The sequence below is a fragment of the Culex quinquefasciatus genome, chromosome 3, assembly GCF_015732765.1.
Source record: "Culex quinquefasciatus strain JHB chromosome 3, VPISU_Cqui_1.0_pri_paternal, whole genome shotgun sequence".
NCBI lineage: Eukaryota > Metazoa > Arthropoda > Insecta > Diptera > Culicidae > Culex > Culex quinquefasciatus.
In genome coordinates this window covers 154,434,876-154,457,622 of record NC_051863.1, presented here as the reverse complement: position 1 = coordinate 154,457,622, position 22,747 = coordinate 154,434,876, and the positions used below count along the sequence as shown (strand labels likewise).

Genomic DNA, 22,747 nt, shown 5'->3' with positions numbered 1-22,747 from the left:
AAAGGTTCAGATTGTAGATTTGTATCAGTTCAGTTAGATCTAGTACTACAGAATAATTCTAAGCATCTCCAAATGAGTTCTTGGCATTGTTAAAGAATTTCCCGCTAGAACTACCAGCTTTGGTCACAAGAATCTTTTCGAGAAGTGGCCCTTGCTCCGCGAGACACAGTACAGAACAGATCAGACAGAACAGAACCGTCCTGTTCTGAAATACAGCTCAAGATGTAGAAAGTTACAGTTTTCTCGTCTAATTACCGTCCAGTACAGTTCAATAAACCGACAGAAACCAAGAGCAATTAAGTTTTGATTACGCTCTTATGTGCGTTAACAAGTGTAAATACAGTTATATTTTTTGACTGTACCAAAATTTCAAAATGGATTTTAAATTTATTAAAAAAAAAATGATATCGCGGCCCATGGGCCGCCATGCAATTGCGGCCTTTCTTGACAGAAAGTACTTTGAACCCCGATGATTTGACAAGTATTGTTGCCAAACCATCAGGATCCATTTTTAGTTTGACTATCACACACTACCGTACGTTTGTTCTAATCGAGAAATTTAAAGTGCACCATGGAGTTAAACTTACTGTCAAGTTTTTGTGAAGTTTTCCCTTGACAGTTGTGAAAGTTTCACTCCATGTTACCGGCTCACATCTCTCTTTTTAGTTTCTCGATAGTATCTCTTTTTAGTCAAATTAACGGGGTACAAACGTACAAACTTAAAAGTGTCAAAGTGTATCTTGTTTGAAAGCGCGTTCCAAGAGGACTGTAGTTGATAAATTGCAACATGTCGAACCTACGCGGAAATGACCAAATCTAGAGTTTTTTTATGAATGTCCTATAAACTACACTCAAACCCCGATGGTTTGACACGAATTGTTGTCAAAAGAACGGGCTCACTTTTTAGTTTGACACCCACTTTACACGGAGCTCACACAAACACTACCAAATGATTGGTTTGATAGTAAGTGTGAGTCCCGTGTAAAAAGTGACAGTTCGTCACTTTTTAGTTTGACTTTGACCAACCAACGGGGTACAAACTAAAAAAGTGTCAAACGAAAATGTGACCAACCACCGGGGGTTGAGTGTACACTTTGACAACAGTTGGTGTCAAACCATCGGGGTTTGAGTGTATTGTGTTTCATATGTGTATAATAGGACCTTTTAAAAAAAACTAGAAATGATTTTGTTGAATTCTGAGTGCAATTCACTCAAATATGATTTATGTCCCATTTACTCATTTCCGAGTAGGTTCGGTTTTGACAAAGATGAATAATAATTTTGAATGTGCGTGTGGAAAATTGCAAAAATGACATTTCGCTAATGGTACGTTCGTTTGAAGAGCCAGTGCGGCACTGAGTGCCGCACTTGTCGGTGCCAGTTTTGGTTCAAACGAACGTCATTTGTCAGTTTGCGTGGAACTCGCCTGAAACTGAAAAAATATCGAGTGCGGCACTAGAGTTTCAGTTCCAAGATGGCGGCGAAACTCGTGCGGAACTAGCGCGAGTTTCTTCAAACAAACACTTTGACAGCTCTGAGTGCGGCACTCAGTGCCGAACTAGCCATCAAACGAACGTACCATAAGATTCACCACCTGGGTCATTTGACACCGGTTAGTGTTTCACGTCCTTCGTCTGTCAAAACCGTCAAAACACTCTCCCCGCTAGTTCGGCCCTGTATGTTGTTTTCGCGCGTCAATCGGGCTTCCACCAGCGATTACGCTCAAAAACCACTCCAAATCGTACCAAACTAACCCGTGGCGAAACTCAAGGACGCTCCCCACTAGCCCGGTGTTCGGCGCGAGAGGGCTTTTCTGGCGTTGCTTTTGGCACTGGCTGCCGTCTGTCAGTTCTGTTTGTGCCGCCGTCGCCGCCATATTGTCATTTTGTTGTGTGCAAAAAACGCGTTCCGCGGATCTTCATCTCACCGGTGCAGAGTGGTGGAATTCCGCTGGAGAAAGAGTGTCCCCCCTTTGATCGGTTCTCTTGTGGACGCGCTAGACAAATAACGGTGTCGCCGTCGTCGCCATGTCGAACATTGTGCTGGACAAGGATTCGTTTTATCGCCGGATAAAGCGGCTTTACGCCAACTGGAAGGTAAGCAAGCTCCGGCCCGCGGGGCCTGGCCGGAACCGGTTCTAGCTTCTAACTCTATTCCCATCGCGCAGGAGCCGGAGTTTAGCCACGATGACTCGCTCTCCAAGGTGGACTGCATCGTGACGGCGGTCGGAGTGGACGAGGAGACGATCTACAGCAAATCGACCTCGCTCCAGACCTGGCTGCTCGGGTACGAGCTGACCGACACCATCACGGTGCTGTGCGAGAAGGCCATCTACTTCCTGACGAGCAAGAAGAAGATTGACTTCCTGAAGCAGATCGAGCGCGAAGCGGAGGAGAACGTTCCGACGGTGAAGCTGCTCGTGCGGGATAAGGTGAGTGTGGATGGTGAGGAGGGGGTAGGGAAGGGAAGGATGAAGTGAGGACGGAATTTTTTTCCTGTTGGTTCCTGTTAAATAGGAAGGTGGGTTAGTCACCAAAACTGCCTTTTAAATGTATGAAAATGTTGCCAAAGTTTGACCAAAAAAATGCAGTTCCAATATTTTGATGCATCGGATTGGATAGTGTTGCCAGCAAAACTTATTGCGCTTTTCTTTTTAGAAAACAGGTCGGTATGCACCAACAACAGTCTCAATTGTCAACAGTTGAATACACGGAAAAGCAACTCTACCTGAAATAAAATAAATTCAGTTTTAATTTCGTTATGGATTTTGTCAGTTCAAACTTTGCAAAATTTTCATATTCTTTTGATAATCAAATCACGAAATTAATTTTGTTGCTGTCTTAACCCTCTACAACCCAACCCCGCCTTTAGACGGGCTTCGATCTAAAAAATCGCCATAAATCAATTTTTCAACCAATTTTTGATCTTTAAAAAGCATTGGAAAGAAGAACTCTTGAAATTTTAGAACATTTTAGGGTTGGAAGTTTTACTTGTTTTATGTGATTTTGCGAATATTTTTAAAAACTTAATTTTTTAGGGGTCAACTTTGGCTGTGTTTTTTACTAACATTTCCTATATTTTCAGTAAAAAGAAGTATACAGTAATTTTTGTAGTGTCCCAGAATATGCCTCTACGCATTTTTTCGCAATTCAAATGATGATGGTGCCATTCTATAGCAAAAAATGTGAAAAACATGCAAAAAATTGAAAAAGTGTCTGTAAAAACGTGAAAAAATTAGATAGGCAAAATGTAATTATATAAGATGGTAGAATAGGCCAAACACTACCAAAAACAAACATAAACTAAACAAGATAAATGCAAATTAAAATACTAAAAATGAAACAAGAAAAACATAAAACAAGAGAAGTAAAGTTTTTCGTAGAACAAAAGTTTCTCAAAATGACCTCCTAAACACGGGAAAAATAAAAAAATTCGAAAAAAAAATTTGGGCAGTAGAGGGTTAAGTTGGGTCTTCTAGCTGACTTATGACCCCGAAATTCTTTTAATTTATCTGTGAACATGAATTCAGTATGCTGCCCTTAAGGCTAATACGGAGCTCGGAATGAACGCAATACTACATATAAAAAACACCAAGAAAAGGTCACGAAAAGATTTTTCTTAGCTTGTTCTAGTTGCCAATGATTTGATGAAAAAATATTTAATAAAAATTTGCTTATTTGAATGCGATTGAAAATTACAAACTTTTAAATAAATTTGTATTCAATCAATTTTTAAAATATTGAATATCCAGAATTGCCCATAACGCCAAATTTTAAAACGCAAAATCTTCAAACAAAGTAAAAAGGAACGGATTTGGTTTTTTTGCTTGAAATGAAATAAACTAGAGTCTGCTATGTATTTTGAAATTCAAAAATACAAAAATACAAATTTGAAAAAAAATGCAAAGATTCATAAATTCTGAAATTTAAAATCAAAAATAAATAACTAAAATAAAACAAAGTTTAAAACTTATTAAAATAAACATAAAAACATTTTAAAATTTATAAAAAATGAAAATTTAGAACTAAGCAATTCAAAGAATCAATATTTCAGATAATCAAAAATAAAAAAATAAATGCAGAATTTTTAAAACACTAAAAACCTAAAAATGAAAATATAAAAAATAAAGATTAGAAATTAAAATCTGGCAGTTTTTAATTTAAAAATACAAACAAAAAAAAACAAGTTATACTTAAATATTTTTTTTTCTTAAAATAAAAAAAATGAGATTTAGAATTTATTCATAAATTCAAAAAATTGGAAAAGCGGAAATTTGGAAATAAAAAAAAATTAATATGATTGAAAAAATACAGAAATGTTCCCAAGTTCCTACTAGGGTGACCAGGATGGATCAAGGACCAACGGTATAACCATACACACTTAAATTTTTATGCCGAACTTCGGCAAAATTCTGCCGATATCAGAACAACTTATCGCTCGGCAGAAATATATGCCGAATCTCGGCAAAATGGAAGTCATTCTACTGAATTCTCGGCGAAAAATGACAGTTGATATGCCGAAGTTCGGCATTTTTCTTCCGAAAAAATCAGTTGTTCTGTTTTCGGCAGAATTCTGCCGAGCTCGAAAATAAAAAATGACTGAGTAGATTGCCATATCTTTCTATTACAAAAAAAAAAAAAAATACAAGTCAGAAGCTTTGAATAAAAAAATAATGCAAAAATTAATAAAAACTAAAATTTAAAATAAAAACAAAACTGTAATTTCAAAATTCAAAAATAAGTATTTTTGGAAAAAAATAAATTCTGAAATTACAAAAAATCCGTCATTTTGAAATTTGTCATTACAAATTAAAAAAAAAATAATTCAGAAATTACAAATTTCTCCATATTCAAAATAACGAAAAAATTGTACACAAATAAAAAAAAATCTAATATGTTTTTTTTTTGAAAAACAGAAATTTTAAATTCAAAAATGTAAATGTAAACCGATTTTTTATTTTTTTATTTAAAAGAATTTAGATTATAAATTAAACTTTCTACAAGTTCTAAAAATAAAAAAATTAAAAATCCAAAAACTAAAAAAAAAAAAAATCAAAAATCACAGAATCAAAAAAAAAAAAAATTCAAAAATGCATTATTGCTAAATATTGAAAATTTTAAAATTATTGATTAAAATTCAAGATTTTTCTAAAGGAGGTATTAGACTATGACAAACAAACTCGCACTTTTTCACTGTTTGTTAAGGAGCCATTACACTGCAAACAAACAAACAAACTCCCACTTTTTGCCAGTTTGCCTGCCTTGTTTGTTTGCCTGAATTTGTTTGTACAAACGTCAGCCTGCATACATTTTGCCAGATTTTGCCTTGTTTGTGAGTTTGGCAAACTGTCAAACACGAAAAAGTTCGAGTTTGTTTGTATGTTTGCAGAAACGTCAGACTGCATACGTTTGCTTTGTTTGCGAGTTTAGCAAAACAAAAGTCAGGCAAAACAATAGGTCTATTCCCGTACTTGCAGAATTGCAGAATTTCTGCAGCTTCTGCAGAATTCTGCAGCCAGCATAAGTCACTTTTTTTGCAGCACCTTCCCGTACTTTTCAGCTCGCTCTCTTCATCTCTCTCTTTTGCAGAAGTTCTGCAAGGAGAGAAGCCGCAAAACTTTTGCCTGGGTAGCGCGTTCCAGTACTTTTTCTGCAATATTGTACACAATTGAGTGGATTTAATCAAATTGGGTATTGAAGTTTTTTTAAATTATTTCAAAACAATTAAAAAAATGGATTGACAAAAATTGTAATTGAAAGAAGTTTAACTCTAGAACGGGGACTTATTTTTCATGCAAATCAACATCTTATCTAAAAAATCAAGCATGTACCATCTATTAAACTAGAAATTAATAATGCTTAGACATTTTATATTAGAAACAACTCAAAACATTACATTAGGTAAACAATTTAAAAAATGAGAATGGCAGGTACGTTGAAAAACATAATTAAAAAAAAAGAAAAAGGTTTAATAGCAAAATGTTTGAAAGATAACATAAATAAATTATGATTGGATTTCACATCGAAGAACAACGGTGACGCAGCGAAATTGACAAATAAAAAAAAATGAATCACAAACTCTACAATTTTGAAACTCATAAATTTATAAATCTGAAAATTAAGAAATTCGTGATTAAAAATATAAAAAGAACTATTTTTAAATTGAGGAACTCGAAAAAAATAAATCAGATATTAGAGAAATTTAAAAATGCAAATATTTATTTCAGAAAAAAACAATAAATCAGAAATTCAAAGCTTGAAAATTCAAATAATAAAAAATTAAACATTGAAAATTTCAAAAAAATCTTAATTTTCAAAATTCGAAATAAAAAAATAAAGGTTTCTAACTTAAAAGTTCCTAAACTTAAAATTCTAATATTTTTAAATTCGAAATAAATGAATCAAAAGTTTGAATATTTCAAAGTTCAGAACACCAAAAATTCAAAATTTACAGTTAAAAAAAATAAAAAATAAAGAAACTAAAACAAAAAAAAAATAAGTAAAATTTTAAAATTCTGTACATAAAAAATGAAAACTCAAATATTAAAAAAATAGAAACAGTTCGTACTCTATTTTCCAAAGAACTCGTCAAAATGTTCAATCTCTAAATCCTCTAAACCTGATTTTCTAACGACTCAAAAAAATGTACTTTTTGTGATTCAAGATGGCGCATTTAAGAATTTCCGAATTTTAGAATTTAAACTTCCTAAAATTTAAGAATTCGACTAAATTACATCACATTTTTTGGTTCAAATAAGAATACCAATTGGTAGCACTGTTAAAGGTACAATTTATTATTTGGCAATTAAATTTACCTATTATTTAAACACACATATTTAGTCTATTCAAAAAGTTATCATTTTAACACTAAAAAAAACGTTACTTAATCCACCTTTAGGTGGTTGGTGCCTTCCTCACATTCATAAAGTCAATACATTCAGTAAAAATAGCAACATTCCCTTAACATGTATAACAAATCAACTTTATTACTCATTTCGTTTGATAGGGTTCGCAGACCTTCAATTTTTCTGGCTCATCGGCAAGATCTGATAAAAAAACCTATCCAACGATAGTTCACATGAAAGATTCAGACAATATTTTTATCACAATATCTGAGATCCGGCCTCCAAAAAGTATATAAATAACACTTAAGTGCCAATGACTTTTGATAGGGTTGTCAGATCCTTGATGTATTAGGCTTATTTGAAAGGTCTTTTGATTATCTAACTAACGACAGGTCGCATGATGGACCCGGACATCATTTTTACTAAAATATCTGAGATCCGGCCTCCAAAAAGTATATAAATAACACTTAAGTGCCAATAACTTTTGATAGGGTTGTCAGATCCTTGATGGTTTAGGCTCATTTGAAAGGTCTCTCGATTATCTAACTAACGATGGGTCGCATGATGGACCCGGACATCATTTTCATTGAAATATCTGAGATCCGGCCTCCAAAAAGTGTATAAATAACACTTAAGTGCTAATAACTTTTGATAGGGTTGTCAGATCTTCAATGTTTTGGGCTCATTGGAAAGGTCTTTTTAATACCTTTCTGAAAATGTATAACATGATAGGGTTTCTTGCAAAAACCACCCTTTTTACAATCTTCCGGACATACGCCAAAATCGTTTTTTTAGCATAACTTTTGAAGAACTTAACTTAACTTGCTGATTTTAAATAGAGACCTATGGGACCCCAAGACGGATCGAATGAGACTAGTACGGTCAAAATCCGTTCATCCAGTCCGGAGATAATCGAGTGACAATTTTTTTTGTCCACCCACCTACACACATCCACACAGACATTTGCTCAGAACATGATTCTGAGTCGATAGGTATACGTGAAGGTGGGTCGAATTAAGAAGTTCATTTTTCGAGTGATTTTATAGCCTTTCCTCAGTAAGGTGAGAAAGGCAAAAATCAAAAATCACACACAATCACGAGTGACAATTTTTTTTGTCCACTCACCTACACACATCCACACAGACATTTGCTCAGAACATGATTCTGAGTCGATAGGTATACGTGAAGGAGGTCGAATTAAGAAGTTCATTTTTCAAAGGCAAAAATCAAAAATCACAGAATCAAAAAAAAATTAAATTAAAAAATGCATTATTGCTAAATATTGAAAATTTTAAAATTATTGATTAAAATTCAAGATTTTTCTGAAGGAGGTATTAGACTATGACAAACAAACTCGCACTTTTTCACTGTTTGTTAAGGAGCCAACAAACAAACAAACTCCCACTTTTTGCCAGTTTGCCTGCCTTGTTTGTTTGCCTGAATTTGTTTGTACAAACGTCAGCCTGCATACATTGCCTATGTATGTACACTCAGAAAAAAGTACTGGCAAAATCCGTAAGAACGTCTTATGACCTTTCGACATCAGGATTTTATTCGGATGTCATAAGATTTTCTTATGGCTGGGAGGGGAAATTTGACAAAGCCGTCAATTAAGATTTTTATTGAGTTATCTTATGACATTCATAGATGGAATTGTGTATAGAATATATGGCAATGCTCATGGAGACTATATTAATAAACATTGTTTTTATACCCATTTTTGCTTATTTTTAATTGAATGAAAACAAAAATTTATTTAAATTTTGAACGTATATATTTTTAAATTATCGTAATATACCCAAAACTTCATTTCCTTCCTCTGCTCGTCGTCCCGTTGGTTTCGCAGCCTCCGGTTTAATCTTCTTTTGCTGGTGATTCGGCATGTTCTGCCGGATGGCCACCACCTTCGGCATGACCGCGTCCATCAAACTTAAACCTTCGACCGCTGCTCGGAACTGTCCTCACCGATGCTATTCTCCAGATCCTTCTGGAGGATGCTGGGGAGTGGCGCCGGCGGAACCAACGGCCATTGATATTACCTAAAATACCAAAACAAAATATTCAACTTCGAACCAAAACCCACGAAACACCCGCCACAGAACTTACCTGTGTCTTGGAGGTCGCGGTAAAACTCATAGCGGCGGCGGCAGCTTTGTGAAGTAGTTACCGGAACAAACTACGGGGCGATTTGGAGTAGCGAGCGTTTAAAATTGTCTGCTCGATCTGTCCTTTCGCCATCTTGAAATGTCAAAAAATTCCACACTAGCATCACTCGCGAAAACCATTGAAAAATTACAGATGAATTCCATAAGAATTTCTCATGAAGTCCATAGTCTATCAACAGTGGATCAAATACATAAGTAAAGTTTAGTTATAACCATATGAATTTATAGTGACGGTCATAAGATTGTCTATGAAAATCGCGAGAGCCTAGTGGATACTCAAATCAGGCAGCACATAAGATGTAGTCTTATGAAAATCTTACATTCTTTTTCCTCAGTGTAGAAAAGCCATGGTGCATTGGTTGTTTTGAGATTTTGAATATGCCGTGACATAAATTAAGACCGAGTTGTAATGCTCTAAATTTCCACAGAACGACAAGGACAAAGCCAACTTCGAGAAGCTGCTGGAGGCGATCAAGGGCTCGAAGGGGGGCAAAACGCTGGGCGTGTTCAGCAAGGACAACTTCCCGGGCGAGTTCTGCGAGACGTGGAAGAAGTTCTTGAAGGAGCAGTCGTTCGAGTCGGTGGACATTAGCGTGCCGATGGGGTACATCATGTGCGCCAAGGAGGACTCGGAGATCATCACGATCAAGAAGGCGTGCCTGGTGACGGTGGACGTGTTCAACAAGTATCTGAAGGACCACATCATGGAGATCATCGACGCGGACAAGAAGGTGAAGCACGTGAAGCTGTCGGAGGGCGTGGAGCAGGCGCTCACGGACAAGAAGTACGTAAGCGGGGTGGACGTGAATCAGCTGGACATGTGCTACCCGGCGATCATCCAGAGTGGGGGGAATTACAGCTTGAAGTTTAGCGCGTTCAGCGACAAGAACTATCTGCACTTTGGATCGATCATTTGTGCGCTTGGGGCGAGGTATAAGTCGTACTGCTCGAATATTGTCCGGACTTTGCTGGTCAACCCGACGGACACGATTCAGAAGCATTACACGTTCCTGCTGAACTTGGAGGAGGAGCTGCTGAAGGTGATGGTCCCGGGGAAGAAACTTTCGGACGTTTACGAGTTTGGGCTGGAGTACGCGAAGAAGGAGGAACCAAAGCTGGTCGATAAGCTGACCAAGACGTTTGGGTTCGCGGTGGGGCTGGAGTTTCGCGAGAACTCGATGATCATCGGGCCAAAGTGTGCGGCAGTGCTGAAGAAGGGCATGGCGTTCAGCGTGAACGTGGGTCTGTCCGGGCTGGAGAACAAGGAAGCGTCGGACAAGGAGTCGAAGGTGTACGCGCTGTTTGTGGGCGATACGGTGCTGGTGAACGACGAATCGCCGGCCAGCGTGCTGACGCAGTCCAAGAAGAAGATCAAGAACATTGGCATCTTCTTGAAGGATGACGATGATGACGAGGAGGAAGAGGAGGAGGTCAAAACGAAGAAGGGGCCGGAGATTCTGGGACGGAGCGGCAAGCGCTCGACGGTGCTGGAGAGCAAACTTCGTAACGAGCAGAACTCGGAGGAGAAGCGAAAGCTGCACCAGAAAGAGCTGGCGATTGCGCTGAACGAGAAGGCCAAGGAGCGGCTGGCGAAGCAGGGTGACGGAAAGGAGGTGGAGAAGGTGCGCAAGTCGACGGTGTCGTACAAGGGAGTTAATCAGATGCCGCGGGAGGCGGAGGTTAAGGATCTGAAGCTGTTTGTGGGTGAGTTGGCTGTTTGGGGGTGTCTGGCTTGTTGAATTCATACTAATTGGACTTTTTTTTTGCAGATCGCAAGTACGAAACGGTAATCATGCCGATTTTTGGCGTTCCGGTACCGTTCCACATCTCCACCATCAAGAACATCTCGCAGTCGGTCGAGGGCGACTACACGTATCTGCGTATCAACTTTTTCCACCCGGGTGCGACGATGGGCAAGACCGAAACCGGCATGTACCCGTCGCCGGATGCGACCTTCGTCAAGGAAGTGTGAGTACTGGTAAAGCTAGCCTTTTATAGTGTTACTGACTGGTGATGATTGCAGGACATACCGCTCGACCAACATGAAAGAGCCGGGCGAGATTGCGCCGCCCTCATCAAATCTGAACACGGCGTTCCGGTTGATCAAGGAGGTGCAGAAGCGGTTCAAGACGCGCGAGGCCGAGGAGCGTGAAAAGGAAGATCTGGTCAAGCAGGACACGCTGGTGCTGTCCCAGAACAAGGGTAACCCGAAGCTGAAGGATCTGTACATCCGGCCGAACATCGTGAGCAAGCGTATGACGGGTTCGCTGGAGGCGCACGTCAACGGCTACCGGTACACGTCGGTGCGCGGCGACAAGGTGGACATCCTGTACAACAACATCAAGAACTCGTACTTCCAACCGTGCGACGGCGAGATGATCATCTTGCTGCACTTCCACCTGCGGCACGCGATCCTGTTCGGCAAGAAGAAGCACCTGGACGTGCAGTTCTACACGGAGGTCGGTGAGATCACGACGGATTTGGGCAAGCACCAGCACATGCACGACCGGGACGATCTGGCGGCGGAGCAGGCCGAGCGGGAGTTGCGCCACAAGCTGAAGACGGCCTTCAAGAGCTTCTGCGAGAAGGTCGAAGCCATGACGAAGCAGCAGATCGAGTTCGATACGCCGTTCCGAGATCTGGGCTTCCCGGGGGCACCGTTCCGCAGTACGGTGCTGCTGCAGCCAACGTCCGGCTCGCTGGTCAACCTTACGGAGTGGCCTCCGTTTGTGATTACGCTGGAGGACGTCGAGTTGGTTCACTTTGAGCGCGTACAGTTCCACCTGCGGAACTTCGATATGGTGTTTGTGTTTAAGAACTACAACCAGAAGATTGGCATGGTGAACGCGATCCCGATGAACATGCTGGACCACGTCAAGGAGTGGCTCAAGTGAGTATCTTTGACGATCTGTTTATCTGGGCACTTGTCGGATTCCATTTTTGACATTCAGCTAATGGTTATCTTTTTTTTTTTATCTGGGAGCAGTTCTCTACGGAATCGGTCTTTTTTCTTTAATTTTAATTTTTGTATTTTTTTATTTTTTTGCCCGTCAGCAACTTAGGGTCGTATCAACAAATTTTAATAAAGCAAAATATAGAGAATTTTCTCAGCTTTTCAAAAATATTTTTTTTCAAAGGTGGGCAAACATGGGCACTAATTTTAAAAAATGAAAAACTGCGACTATTTTCAAAAAAGTTACCTAAAAATGGCTATAACTTGAAAACGGTACACTTCATCAAAAATTCACTAAAGTACTTTTTGATTGCAAATTCGATTTTACATCGATAAATGAAGTTGAAAAATTTTTGCGACCAATATTTCGATTTTTTGAAAAATTTGTATTGATTCAAAAAATCATAACTCGGTCAAAGATATTTTGCCCATTCTGGAAATTTCTAAAAAGTTGGCATTTGATGTCCTCTAAAACATATCAAAAAAAAAAAAAAGTGTTTTTTTGCAAATCAAGTTTGAGTGACAAAAAAAAAATTAAAAATCACCAATTTTTTTTACCGTGTATAATTTTTTTTCAGTGTAGTTCATATCCATACCTACAACTTTGCCGAAGACACCAAATCGATCAATAAATTCCTTCTGAAGATACAGATTTTTGAATTTTCACATATCATTTTTGTATGGACAGCTGCCAAATTTGTATGGAAAATTATATGAACGAACTAATGATGCAAAATGGCTTCTTTGGGCATACCGAAGGCACCAAAAAAGTTTCAGCTGGATTAAAAAATACAAAAAAAAATCGAATGACCGAAATCTCAGAGAATTGCTCTGATGTTAATTCACCTTGCCGTAAGGCTAGTACGGAGCTCGGAAGGAACGCAATAAAACCATGTAAAAAACGATCAAGGAAATGGTCAAAAAACAATGGAAAAAATATTAAGAATTTTGAAATTTTAAAACTTAGATAAAAAAATATTTAAAACATTCAAAATTTAAAAATAAATATAAAAAAATTAGAAAATTTAAATTTTAAAATTATAAATTTCGAATTAAAAATAAATACTTAAAAATAGAAAAGCTAAAATCCAGGAATTACAAAATTATAGAATTAACAAATTAAAAAAAAAAACAATATTTTTAAATAGCAAAAAAAAGAAAATTTCAAAAAACAAGCATTTGAAACAAAAAAATCAAAAACTAAATAATAATAATAAATTAAAACTTCAACATTTTAAAACATTAAATTAAAAATAATTTTAAGTTGCAAATTAAAAATATTCAAGGATATTAAAAAAACAGAAATTTAATTTCTTTAGAATCAAGAATTCAAAAAAATAACTCCAAAAAATTTGAATTTTAAAAACAGAAACTGGAAAATTAAAAAAACTTAAACTTTAAATTTTGATTTTTTAGATTTTCAAAAATTGAATTTTTAAATTTTAAAAATTAAAAAATTTAAGAATTTTAAAATTTAGGAATTTTAAAATTTAAGAATTAAATAATTTAAGAATTTAAGAATTTAAGAATTTAAGAATTTAAGAATTTAAGAATTTAAGAATTTAAGAATTTAAGAATTTAAGAATTTAAGAATTTAAGAATTTAAGAATTTAAGAATTTAAGAATTTAAGAATTTAAGAATTTAAGAATTTAAGAATTTAAGAATTTAAGAATTTAAGAATTTAAGAATTTAAGAATTTAAGAATTTAAGAATTTAAGAATTTAAGAATTTAAGAATTTAAGAATTTAAGAATTTAAGAATTTAAGAATTTAAGAATTTAAGAATTTAAGAATTTAAGAATTTAAGAATTTAAGAATTTAAGAATTTAAGAATTTAAGAATTTAAGAATTTAAGAATTTAAGAATTTAAGAATTTAAGAATTTAAGAATTTAAGAATTTAAGAATTTAAGAATTTAAGAATTTAAGAATCTAAGAATCTAAGAATTTAAGAATTTAAGAATTTAAGAATTTAAGAATTTAAGAATTTAAGAATTTAAGAATTTAAGAATTTAAGAATTTAAGAATTTAAGAATTTAAGAATTTAAGAATTTAAGAATTTAAGAATTTAAGAGTTTAAGAGTTTAAGAATTTAAGAATTTAAGAATTTAAGAGTTTAAGAGTTTAAGAGGCAGTATTTGTAGATTGATGAGATGAACTCATGTCAAATATGAGCCCTCTACGACAAAGGGAAGTGGGTTAAAACGGGCATTGAAGTTTGAGGTCCAAAAATCATGAAAAATCTTAAAATTGCCCGCATTTCCGTAAAACTTCATCAATTCCAACTCTCTTAGATGCATTCGAATGGTCTTTTGAAGCACTTCAAAATGTGCTATAGACATCCAGGATTGGTTTGACTTTTTCTCATAGCTTTTGCAAATTACTGTTAAAAATGGATTTTTTTAAAACCTCAATAACTTTTGCCAACAGCCTCCAAAACCCATACTCCCATGGGTCAAAAGTTAGGGAATTTCATGGACTATAAGCCTATGGTATTAACTTTTTGGCCAATCGCAGTTTTTCTCATAGTTTTACGATTTTTCTGTAACAAACATTTTTCAAAGTTAGGTTTTTGCCCTACAGGCCGCCATGGCGGCACTTTTGGTCTCAATTTTGTCATATTCGGAATCCTCGGACAATTTCACGTAAGTTAGAAGTATTGGAGTGGTAATATTGATTTTAAAAAATAATTAAATAAAACATTTTTGAAAAAAGAAATAGATCTTATTTACCCTATGATCAATACGTCAAATGCTGTATCAAGTAGGCGAAAACTTGTTTTACCCCTAATCCGACAAAATGCTAAATAATATTTTAATTAATTCTAAATGGCATTTTTTACAATCAAATTCAAAATTACAACACCTCAATCTAATGTAAAATTTTCTGAAGATTCCGAATATGTCAAAATTGAGACCAAAAAGTGCCGCTATGGAGGCCTACAGGGCAAAAACTAACGTTGTAAAATGTTTGTTCTAGAAAAATCGTAAAACTATGAGAAAAACTGCGATTGGCCAAAAAGTTAATACCATAGGCTTATAGTCCATGAAATTCCCTAACTTTTGACCCATGGGAGTATGGGTGTTGGAGGCTGTTGGCAAAAGTTATTAAGGTTTTAAAAAATCCATTTTTAACAGTAATTTGCAAAAGCTATGAGAAAAAGTCAAGCCAATCCTGGATGTCTATAGCGCATTTTGAAGGGCTTCAAAAGACCATTCGAATGCATCTAAGAGACTCCGAATTGATAAAGTTTTATGGAAATGCGAGCAATTTTAAGATTTTTCATGTTTTTTGGACCTCAAACTTCAATGCCCGTTTTACCCCACTTCCCTTTGTCGTAGAGGGCTCATATTTGGCATGAGTTCATCTCATGTATAGACAAACAAACGCTGAAAGTTTCATCCGAATCGGAGCACCTCGATACGACCTGTTTCACATCGGTGAAAAACTCGCTCTTAAGACTTTAAGAATTTAATTTTTAGAATTTTTCTAAAGAATTTAGAATTTTAAAATTTTAGAACTTTAAAATTTTAGAATTTTAGAAGAATTTTTGGAATTTTAGAATTTTAGAGTTTTAGAATTTTAGAATTTTAGAATTTTTGAATTTAAGAAGTTAAGAATTTTAGAAATTAAAAATTTAAGAATTTAGGAATTTAAGAATTTATGAAAATCTAGAGTTTTTTTAAATTATTGGTCCTTTTCAAAAAAAAAAAAAAAAAACTTTGGAATTTAGGAATGTAGGAATTCAGGAATTTAAGAAATTAGAAATTCGGGAATTTAGGAATTAAAGAATTTAAGAATTTGAGAATTAAAGAAATTTAAAATTTTCGGAATTTTAGAATTTAAGGTTTTAAAAATTTGAGTGCCTTCCGAGCTCCGTACTAAGCTGCAACCGTAACTAAACTCGCCAATTCCTTCCAGCTCGTGCGACATCCGCTACTCGGAGGGCATCCAGTCGCTCAACTGGGCCAAAATCATGAAAACCATCGTGGACGACCCGGAGGGCTTCTTCGACAACGGCGGCTGGACGTTCCTGGATCCGGAGTCGGACGGCGAGGGCGCCGCCAACAGCGAAACCGAAGACGAGGAGGACGACGCGTACGAACCGACGGACGACGACGACCCGGAAGAGTCGGACGATTCGGAGGACTACTCGGAGGCGTCCGAAGACGACTCGGCCAGCGATGAAGGTGGGATTGAGTTGGTTTTGACCATTGAAGACAGTTGGTATTAGAGGGCTTGTCATTTCTTTCTTTCAGATCTGGGCTCGGAAGAGGAATCGGGCAAGGACTGGTCCGATCTGGAGCGTGAAGCCGCCGAGGAGGATCGCAACCGGGATAAGGACGGCTACGCCGAAGAACCCAGAACCAAGAAGCGTTCCCACCACAGGTGAGTTCAAGAGTCCCCCTTTTCAGCTCTGCTAGTACAAACGCAAAACCCCACATCAAAAACCCAAATCCACATTTCTCATTCACTGCTGCGCAGACGTGATCGCGGAGTAGAGTCCGCAAAAAAGCGGTCGTCCGAAGGACACGGAAGGTTCGGTTTCACACTCTTTTTTCTGTCCAGCTTGCACGCTTCAAATCTCATTCCCGCGAAGATCTGCTATAAATTTCTAACTCAACATTTCCTCACCCCCCGCCCAGCTCATCGAAGAGCAGCAGTCGCGACAAGCACCACCACAAGGACAAACACGGCAGCAGCAGCGGCGACCGGCACAAGGATAAGCACCGCAGCAGCAGCGGTGGGGACAAGCATCGAAGCAGCAGCGGCGGGGATAAGCACAAGAGCAGCAGCAGCAGTAGCCACAAGCGGTCCCGCGACGACAGCAGAGACGGCTCGTCCCACCACAAGAGTAAAAAGTCAAAGAAGTGAGCAGCGGAAGCGGAAGGGCGTGAATGTTTTTGAAAAATCCTTTTTAAACAGTTCTCCAAATACACAAACAAACACACACAAACAGAGAAAAATCCTCACACATACAGAAAGAGAGAGATTCACACGAGAAATTGAGTTTTCCTTCTTCTTCTATTGTTTAAAATTAGCTGGCTAAGTTTATGTTTTAAAACCTCAGTTGTACAAGCGTCGTTGATGGGTTTTTCTTTTCCAATTGGGAAAACAATGTTGAGAAATCGAGTAAGACACTTCAAAACCACCCATAGTTTTACAACCTAAAACTCACGCATAAAAACAGTGACCGGAAACAGTTAATTTTGATAAGGAGCTGGAGCAAAATCAGCTTTAGAGATTAGGAGCTCGAAAAAAATTAAACTGAACAACTTTGACTTTCAGAGAAAGAACGGTTGCGTGAATCCCGGGGAGAGTGTGATGCTGGAACTAATGATTACAAAAAAATAAATGTCAATAGTATTACATAAATTTTGACTGCTTATATTTAATAACTGAGAAAAAGAATCCCGCCTTTTTCTTTCAAAATAATGTATTCTTCAAAAAATGTCAAAAATCCAAAATTCCGAAATAATCAAGAAATAAAATAACTAGGAATCTGAAAAATGTGAATCAGATAATTGAAAAATTCAACAATCCAATAACTTAATTTGGAATTTTGTAAATAAAAAAAAAAAGAATCCAGTTCAGAAATTTGAAATCAATAGAAAACTTAAAAATTAAATTAAAAATAAAATTGATTTAAAAATTCTGGTTTTTCGATTTTCGATCGAAACCGGCCGATTTCGTAAAGAATTGCTCATTTAAGAATTAAAAAAAAAAAACGAAGTTGACTTTATAGCTGTCGGCCACCATTGCTAGTACCAACCACTAGTGTCTTCCTTTTTAACTACAAGGACTTCGCCGCCCTGGGCTCCTAAGGGTACTAGAGTATGGCACGGAGCGACGGCGCCGAATACCCATATTTACACAAAGAATTTTAGAGCGCCCGCCGCGGGATTCGAACCAGCAACCTCTGTATTGTGAGTCCAGTGCGCGGTCCGATTGATCCACACGGGCGGGACGAATTTTAAAACCTGAATTAAAAATTTCAAAAAATTAATAATCCGAAAACTCAATTCGTAGATTGGGATATGAATTAAAATATATCGATAGTTCCCGTAGTTTTAAAGATTCTAAAATGTGTGTAACAAAAATCTTGGTGCAAAAAGCTCTGGTTGATGTGCACCGTTTAATAAAAAATCAACAGTTCAGAAATTATTATTTTTTATAAAAAAAATAAATTTCTAAATTAAAAAAAGACTTTTTTTTCACCAAATTGAATTAGAAATACAAAAAATTAAATTCAAAATAAAAAGTACAAGAACATAAAAAATTTAAATTAATATATTAATTTATAATTTAATTATTAAATTGCCTTAGAATCTTCATTGCGTTAGGTTAAAATTTTTTGATTTTTTGTTAAATTTTGGAATTCCTTTTTTTACTACCTATAATTTTTTTTTAGATTTTAGAAATAAACAGCAATAGTTGAAAATTGAAAACAACTCCCAGTGAGAATTTTGTCTCGAGCCTCGAGTCGATTTCTCTTTCGAGATCGAGCCTAAATCAAAAATTCTCACTGCGCTTCCATACAAAGCAGAGCAATTTTTAAAAAATAAGCCTTTTTCTGAATTTTAATTTGTATTTTTTTTACGGAGGAATTTTTTTAGGTGCCTTCCGTATGTCAAAAGTAGCCAGTTTGTCCATATCATTTTGCATACAAATTTGGCAGATATCCATGAAAAAATGGTATGTGAAAATTCCACATCAGAAAGGCAGAAATCTCAGAGTAATGTTCAGCTGAAAAAATAAGCCGGCAGAAGATTTAGCGATTCCGACTTCAGCTCTCCAAATTTAACATCTTCTCCTGTTAATTTAAAATTTTATGCTTTTTAAATATATTTAAAAAGTCAGATTTTTTTAATTTGAATTATTTTTAATTCATTTTTTTTCAAATTTAACATCAACGGAAAATTTTCAAATCAAATTCAAATTTTAGGCTAGTATGCAGATCGGAAGGAAAGGGGTCAAGAAACAGCTTTACGAACAGCAGAACAAAGGAGAGGGAGCGATTTCTTGGGGCTTTTCTTCACCCTCTCTGATTTGCTTGCGCTGCCGCTGTTGCACATTTGATTTTTTTCTTGACCGGTTCCTTCCGAAGTGCGTATACCGCTTTTACTAAAAAAAAATCAGTACTTTAATACGATGTGCGTGTGAGTAAAAATTAGTTATTTTGGCTTAGCGTGCATCGTTCGTTTATCGGAATTTTTACACGCTCAAACGATTTAGGTAATTTGTCAGGAATTCTTGATATCTAGAATTTACCTGGATTTAGATCAATGTAACCTAATTTATTTGAAAAAACAAAAAAATGTTGAGATGTGTTTAAATCCAGAGTTTTTTTTGAAAAGGACCAATAAGCTATTGTCTTTCATATGTTTATAGGTCCTATTAAAAAAAAACTCGAGAAATGTAAATTATACTTTATTCTTTGGCAACTTCTTATAAATCAATGGCCTTCTTTTCGTAAATCTTATACTGAAACCGCACCCCATTCTCCTCCTGCACCTCCTCCGCCACATCGGCATCGTTCCCCACCTGCCGGAACTCCTTCCCAATCTCCGGAAAGAACGCATCACACTCGAACGGGGCCAATATCTCGGTCAAGTAAATCCGATGGCAGTGCCGCGACTCCATGGCCTCCTTGTAGACCGCGCTTCCTCCAATAATCCAGATGTTTTCCACCTGGTCCTGGATTTTCGCCAGAGCGTCCTCCAAGCTGGTGCAAACTAGAACCCCTTCCGGATAGGTGTTGGAGGCGGGGTCACGCGTTAGCACAACGTTCAGACGGTCCGGCAAGGGACGTCTGGCTTCCGGGATGCCAAAGTACGTCTTGCGGCCCATGATGATGGCGTTGCGCTTGCCGGGGTCTGCGACCCGTTTGGTCATTCGGGCAAAGTGCCGCAGCTCGGATCTAGAGGAATGATTTTTGTTAAAAATTTGTCAAAATTTTGAGTATTTTTAAGTTGGTTGGTAGAATTACTTCAACCGCCAGGGCAGATCACCCTTGATACCGATTCCACCGTTCGAGCAAACGGCCACGATCAGGGAAAACTTTTTCATGATTTTTTGAAAGTTATGATACAAACTGTTGATTTAATTTATAAATAACAATAACAGAATTATTGAACACGTTAAATCTGATAACACCAAAAATTGGCATCTCAACCCGTTGTCGGGCAGTCGATTATCCATTTTTGACTCTACATCAGTTCGACATCGACGCTTTCCTGGCTGACAGCCGACCCGAGTGCGGTCACCCTGTTTGGAGAATGTCAAAATTCAAACGTCAACTTTGTTGTTTGAGTCATTTTCCGCAGGTTCTAATCGGTCGGCGCAGGTGCAAATTTTGCAAAATCGACGCGAAACTTGATTTTCTTTTCGTGATTTTCGCGGTTTTTTAGTGTCTTTGAAACGAGAATACTCAGAATACGATTTCGCTTCTCTCAAATGCGATATTGGATGATAAACGTCGCGAATCTTGTTATTTTCTGCTCCAGCTCTTTCCGCTGACGTTCTTGTTCTGCAATGTTTTTGTGTTGAAAGACCTCCGGTAACCGTAAATATTTAAGTTTTTTCGTGAAATAGCGGTTCGCGCTCGGAACCAGCCACAACTTGTTGCTCCAAAGTGCGGATTATTGATTTCCTGGGCAGACGAAGAGGGAGTTGTTGACTTTGCTGTTTTGACTTCGCTGCAGCTGCCAGTTTGCGATGATTAATGAGTTTTAAAGGAAGAAATTCTTATCAGCTGGAAACTTGAAGCATGGAGCCCGGCTCCAGCGGTCAGGGTGTGGCCGAAGCTGCTGAACACTCGTACCAGATTCACAACCTGGAGACTGTCACCGAGGAGGAAGGTTTGGACTACTTTTCGTTTAGGCTTTTTGGGGGGAAACGCTTACTAACCATATATTTAAGGGCTTTGGTACTCTTCTAGCAGCTGCGATTTGGTGCTAACTTCCACAACACGAGCAATGCCCTGATATCTGTTCCGTTTCTTTACAGATACCTTCAAAGAGTGGCCCCTGCTCGTGGAAGATAGCACCAAATCACAGCTGAGTTGGCCACTAACACGGTTGCTTCAACAGCTGGACCGCCAGGTTCAACCGCAACGAGAGCTAACCACATTCGATGTACTCTTCACAATCGCGTATTGCGTCGGCCTTGAAGCTGGCTACGTCCCCGTCGGCCACAAACTGACCTCGAACCAGCCCCTCTCCCGATACGCGTCCTTTGACCGCAGAATCCTCACAATCTTTTCGAAAATCATCCCCTCAAACTTCTACAACCGCGAAAGCCGAAGCTACCGGCTAGATATTACCCTAAACTCCGACGACCAGCAGCGCTGCTCCCTGGTCGGCATAAAAAGTGGAGACTTCCTCTGCGTAACCTTTACAATCCTCAACCGAACGGACCTCCCCGGACGGAGTCTGTTTCTCCCGGTTTCTCGCTTCGTTCCTCTGCTAAACTTCCAAAAACTCCCGCTTTTCTGTCAGAATCTCCTAGAGTTGTCCCATAAATTGAAAAACGGACTCTTTACGCCGGTTCGTGACGATCTGTGTCAGGACGCGGATGCCGCGCTGTATCCGTCGCTGTACGGACTGCCGGATGAGGTTTTGGCGCTGCTGGTGCGGCGGTATCTCGGCAGGAAGGATCGGGCTCGGTTGGGGGCCACTTGTGGCCGGTTGAGGGAGCTGGTGAAGATGTATCGGCCGGAGGAAAGGTAGAAGCTTGGGAGGTTGCGTAGACTAGTGGTGGTAATATTGAAATAAAAGGTATTTGAACCGTAGAGCTGCTTTTCCCTGGAATGGAAAGGAAAGAACTGTCTTTGTAAATACGAACTGCTTTGGTTGGGTTTAAACTATTCTTAAAAACTGCTGTATATATTCCTAAGCGTGCTTTGCTCCTATAAATATTGCTTTCCTGGTTACGGTGGCATTAGGGTGGCTTAAAATAGTCGTAAGACCCACTTAAAACAAACCCTTAAAATTCGCAAAACCTTTTTCGTCACGGTCTTCCGACAGAGAACGACACGTCTTCTTCGTCCAGAGCGACACAGACAGCAGCCTCTTCCGGGGAAGATGGCTCGTTACTCCAACATCAGGGCAAATCGCCCCACGAGGGCATTCTGGTGCCCCTGATGCACGGGATCAGCTTGAGCGAGAACAACAGCCCGCTGACGCTGCGCCGGGACAGTGAGGGTGGTAAGTACGGGAGAGGGGGTACTTTTAAGGAACAGTTATTTGTTGATGGAAATCCAGTGGAAAATGACTTGAAGAATTTTTAAGGATGTCAGTTTTGCAGTGCGAGTTGTGGCCTTATAACCATGTCAAATAGAATCCAGAGGGTTTTGGAGCACCAAAAACTTCTTAGCATGATGGTCCCGACAATTTATTGCGAATAAAATTGAAACTGTAGTTTCAAAAATGTACTGTTGTTTGATACTTCGTGCCCAAACTCACTTTAACGAATCATGTTCGCAGTTAACTTTACGCAGTGAGCCTGGCCGTGTTTGTAATGTTTTGATACAATGCCACACTGCAATCAAATAATCAAGGTTTGGGAAAACAAAATCATAAACATTTTAAATTTAAGCCTAATCACGGCGTATTAATCAATTATTTATTGATCAAGGTTTGGGCAAACAAAACATAAACATTTCAAATTTCAAGCTCAATCACGGTGTATTTTTCCGAGAACTTTAAGATAAAAAAAATCGGGTAATCTGATATTTGGCACAATTAAAGAAAGGCTCTTTCCCAACATTTTTCGGGGTAAATCGA

At 37.7% G+C, this 22,747-nt stretch overlaps 3 protein-coding genes across 4 annotated transcripts; 2 read left to right on the top strand and 1 right to left on the bottom strand.

Annotated features, from left to right (window-relative positions):
• Positions 1 to 1,815: 1,815 nt before the first annotated feature.
• Positions 1,816 to 17,332, top strand: LOC6047556 (FACT complex subunit spt16). 2 transcript variants are annotated; one of them, XM_038262258.1, is made up of 9 exons: positions 1,816 to 2,096; positions 2,168 to 2,431; positions 9,438 to 10,713; positions 10,779 to 10,977; positions 11,033 to 11,899; positions 15,882 to 16,150; positions 16,220 to 16,349; positions 16,446 to 16,499; positions 16,607 to 17,332. In XM_038262258.1, exons 1-9 carry the CDS (start codon positions 2,028 to 2,030, stop codon positions 16,833 to 16,835), a joined length of 3,357 nt encoding a protein of 1,118 aa, XP_038118186.1. In that variant the 5' UTR covers positions 1,816 to 2,027; the 3' UTR covers positions 16,836 to 17,332. The 2 variants fall into 2 exon arrangements, with proteins under 2 accessions (XP_038118186.1, XP_038118187.1); XM_038262259.1 differs by lacking the exon at positions 16,446 to 16,499 and having other exon boundaries at positions 1,818 to 2,096.
• A 2,061-nt stretch (positions 17,333 to 19,393) lies between these two features.
• On the bottom strand, positions 19,394 to 20,040 carry LOC6047560 (dihydrofolate reductase). Its single transcript, XM_001864570.2, has 2 exons — positions 19,951 to 20,040; positions 19,394 to 19,881 (listed from the first exon to the last, which is right to left on the bottom strand). The coding sequence occupies exons 1-2, from the start codon at positions 20,028 to 20,030 to the stop codon at positions 19,410 to 19,412; spliced, it is 552 nt and encodes a 183-aa protein (XP_001864605.2). The 5' UTR covers positions 20,031 to 20,040; the 3' UTR covers positions 19,394 to 19,409.
• Positions 20,041 to 20,240: 200 nt separating this feature from the next.
• Positions 20,241 to 21,753, top strand: LOC6047561 (protein nutcracker). Its single transcript, XM_001864571.2, has 2 exons — positions 20,241 to 20,821; positions 20,970 to 21,753. Exons 1-2 carry the CDS (start codon positions 20,731 to 20,733, stop codon positions 21,689 to 21,691), a joined length of 813 nt encoding a protein of 270 aa, XP_001864606.2. The 5' UTR covers positions 20,241 to 20,730; the 3' UTR covers positions 21,692 to 21,753.
• Positions 21,754 to 22,747: the final 994 nt, after the last annotated feature.

Bases quoted from the DNA above. Each gene is read 5' to 3' on its own strand.
- LOC6047556 (XM_038262258.1), top strand. From the start codon at position 2,028: ATGTCGAACATTGTGCTGGACAAGGATTCGTTTTATCGCCGGATAAAG. The intron at 2,432-9,437 runs GTGAGTGTGGAT...AAATTTCCACAG, and splicing joins AGCTGCTCGTGCGGGATAAG to AACGACAAGGACAAAGCCAA. The intron at 16,350-16,445 runs GTGAGTTCAAGA...ACTGCTGCGCAG, and splicing joins AAGAAGCGTTCCCACCACAG to ACGTGATCGCGGAGTAGAGT.
- LOC6047560 (XM_001864570.2), bottom strand. From the start codon at position 20,030: ATGAAAAAGTTTTCCCTGATCGTGGCCGTTTGCTCGAACGGTGGAATC. The intron at 19,882-19,950 runs GTAATTCTACCA...TCATTCCTCTAG, and splicing joins GATCTGCCCTGGCGGTTGAA to ATCCGAGCTGCGGCACTTTG.
- LOC6047561 (XM_001864571.2), top strand. From the start codon at position 20,731: ATGGAGCCCGGCTCCAGCGGTCAGGGTGTGGCCGAAGCTGCTGAACAC. The intron at 20,822-20,969 runs GTTTGGACTACT...GTTTCTTTACAG, and splicing joins GACTGTCACCGAGGAGGAAG to ATACCTTCAAAGAGTGGCCC.